At 36.2% G+C, this 3,011-nt stretch overlaps 1 protein-coding gene across 1 annotated transcript in view; it reads left to right on the plus strand.

Annotated features, from left to right (window-relative positions):
- LOC125063626 (reversion-inducing cysteine-rich protein with Kazal motifs) overlaps positions 1 to 2,617 on the plus strand; it is a 36,528-nt gene extending 33,911 nt beyond the window's left edge. Inside the window, exons 16-18 of the mRNA XM_047670163.1 lie at positions 297 to 442; positions 647 to 786; positions 1,417 to 2,617. Of these exons, the coding sequence (XP_047526119.1) occupies positions 297 to 442; positions 647 to 786; positions 1,417 to 2,049 (919 nt within the window). The 3' untranslated portion in view covers positions 2,050 to 2,617. The remainder of the gene's footprint in view (positions 1 to 296; positions 443 to 646; positions 787 to 1,416) is intronic.
- Positions 2,618 to 3,011: the final 394 nt, after the last annotated feature.

Raw genomic sequence — 3,011 nt, forward strand, 5'->3', positions numbered from 1 at the left:
GCCACACCACGCTCAAAGACGTCATAGTCATACATAATTTTGCCTCCGTCAAAATTCCAGCCATTTTGGAGCCAACAGGCTAGGGACGATGGCATGCGGTCGGATGGCCTTTTGTTTCCTCGAATGATAGGACGGGCTTTGGTATGGGAATACGTTATCCTCGCCCGGATCTTATACAAATACTTATTTTTCGTACTGTCATGTACAACCTTCAGGAGTAACATTGTTAATGCGTGTATTCTTGTAGTACTTAAATCAAATTTCGAATTCATAATTAAGTTTTTAACTAAATACAGATGCGCAGGCGCAACAGACGGTGAGATAGAGTTCGGTGCGCGTGCGCCGTGCGCCAACGCGGCCTGTCCACGAAGACACGTGTGCCTGCCCGCCACTTCTGTTTGTCTATCACGATTGCAACTCGATTGTCCTCAATATACTTGTGGTATGTAGTATTAACATTTATAGTTTAACTATGGTATTATCGCTATATTATAATTTCATTCTCTTACCCCACAGTGGGGCTTGAGATAAATTTAAAATTTATTTAACTCGAAAAAAAAAAATCGTCGGTTGAACACAGGACCTTTGAGAACTACGTTGGTAGTATTTATATACAATACGCGCAATAATAAAACATTTTTTTCAGTGAACATAACCCATTGCCATAGTCAGCCATCATCGCCCGTGTGTGACACAGACGGACATACACACACGAATCCGTGTCATCTTGTCATGAGCGGGAGGAAACTGGCCTATTGGGGACATTGTCTGCAAGGATGTTCCGCGGTAAATATATATTTTCTAACCCTAAACTTTATTGGGTTTAACTTCTAGGCATTTTAATTTATGGATACATTTTTAATTTAATCTATTAAAAATATACTAAATAAAATTCTTAAAGTTATATTTTTTCATAATAAGATGTAACAATAACAACGTAACAGAACTCTTAATATAAAAAAATAGGTAAATTAGCAGTTTAGACGTCGCGCATAACGTGTAATAGTCAGTATCTATTAAGAAGAAGCGTTAATAAATAAATCTATTGAACTAAATAGATTTATTTATTAACGCTTTATTGCATTAGATATTTGGTAAATATACATTTAGATAACGTAAACCCTAGTAAGGAAAAATAAATAGTGAAGTGCAAAAAGTGCATATTACATAATTACAGATAAGAATATAGATTTATAAAGCGCAAAACCAAAATAAAAAAGAAACTAAAAACAACTAACTTTTAAATACACAAAAACAATATATTTACAATTATAAAAAAAAGTTTATATAGAACGAGAGTTAGCTAACCGTAATAACTGATTTACATTTTTGTTTGTTTAAAATAACAAAAGTTTAAAGCACATAGCTGCTTGACAGGTTTTTAAATTTATAATTAAATAAATTATCCATTTGCAGAGTGGCACAGTGTGTGGGGTTAACGGAGTCACATACTCATCAGAATGTGCGGCTTGGGCTGAATATGTGAGCGTAGACTACTTCGGCCCTTGCTTCGCGGTCGGACCCATCTCCGATGCAATGGAGCCCAAGTGCCAATTGGACAGAATCCTCTGCCCGCCTTTAAAAACACAGTCCTGCCTCGGCTTCACGGCCCCCGGGGCTTGCTGCCCAAAATGCGGGGGCGCCCTTCGAATACTATATTCAAAGAAACAGATCGACAGAGCGCTCTACGGCACGAACATCTCTGCCTCGGTCATTAATCTGAAAAATGTCCTCTCGTCCTTGGAGCGGCACGTCAAAGTTTCAGAATGCGCGTTAAGAGGGTACTTGACGATCGAGATGGAAATATTTGTGACGGTAGAATCGATTTTGAGGCGCCCGACGGATTTGCAGTTGAAGGTTTGCGTTTTGGAAGCTGAGAAAATCGCCGATCTCATTAACCGGGACAGTGCGTTGATAACGAGTGATTTAGGGTTGAGTGCATTATCGTACGCTTTAACCGTTCACACTGTTCCCACTCAAGGAGTTGGAACATTATCCATATCTCTTGTTACCTTAGCGTTTTCGTTTATAAGTGTTGTATTGAGATAAATCTCGCTTTGTAAATATAATGTATAATGTGTAAATATAGATTTTGTAACTAGAAAAATGCTTTGGTTTGCTTTACGAAAGGCGCTTAAGAGTGCTAAGTACGAAGTGCCATTTTAGTTATAACTGTATCTTCATATATGTATTTACTTGTTAAAAGTTTTTTTTCTATTTAATAGTGCGGGTACTTCTACAGCGTGCATATTTTACATAGGTAGGGTACCTACTAAATCGACTTGAAGTTCGTCCTCATTTCAATTGGAATGAATAAATAAATAATTTTGTCAACCTACAAAAATCGGTCCGGCAAAATAATTCGAGAATTATTATAAAACCCGGAATTTTTTGTATCAGCTATGTTTAATACATATTAATATAGACAATATACCAATATACTGTAGCTTATAAGTATTGCTATCAGACTGTTATAAGCATTTGTAACCATTTACAAAAGACAAGTAGTCCTTATACCAAATATGTTTATAATTTGTTATTTTGTTGAAACGAATGTTTATAAAATTGTGTATTTTGAAAGATATTTATAGTGGCGATAATTAAACAAATTTGAGTATTGCGTGTTTTATTTTATCTTTGTACTTCTGGTTTCTCTTCAACTTTTCTTTGTTTGTCGATAAACTGTAGTTTCGACTTATAATCTAGATATTGGATTCTAAGCACTGCCTGAAGGAGAATTTTGCCAACGACTTGACAAAGTTCATAGATGCATGATTAGACACGTCATAGAACACTGAAATTATCTTAAAATGTGAAGGGGGCTATATAGGACCGTCGTGGCTACTTCGACTTAGATATTGTAGGCCTACCATGAGTTCAAAGTGTGAAACGCTTAGGTATGATATGTTCGTTAAAATTACTCGTATAACTCCTACTTATAATTGCGAGATAGTACAATCATTCGCCTCAGTCATATTGGATTTCCAAGGGTCACAGAAATAAAACGCAAC

The sequence above is a fragment of the Pieris napi genome, chromosome 3, assembly GCF_905475465.1.
Source record: "Pieris napi chromosome 3, ilPieNapi1.2, whole genome shotgun sequence".
NCBI classification, from domain to species: Eukaryota; Metazoa; Arthropoda; class Insecta; order Lepidoptera; family Pieridae; genus Pieris; species Pieris napi.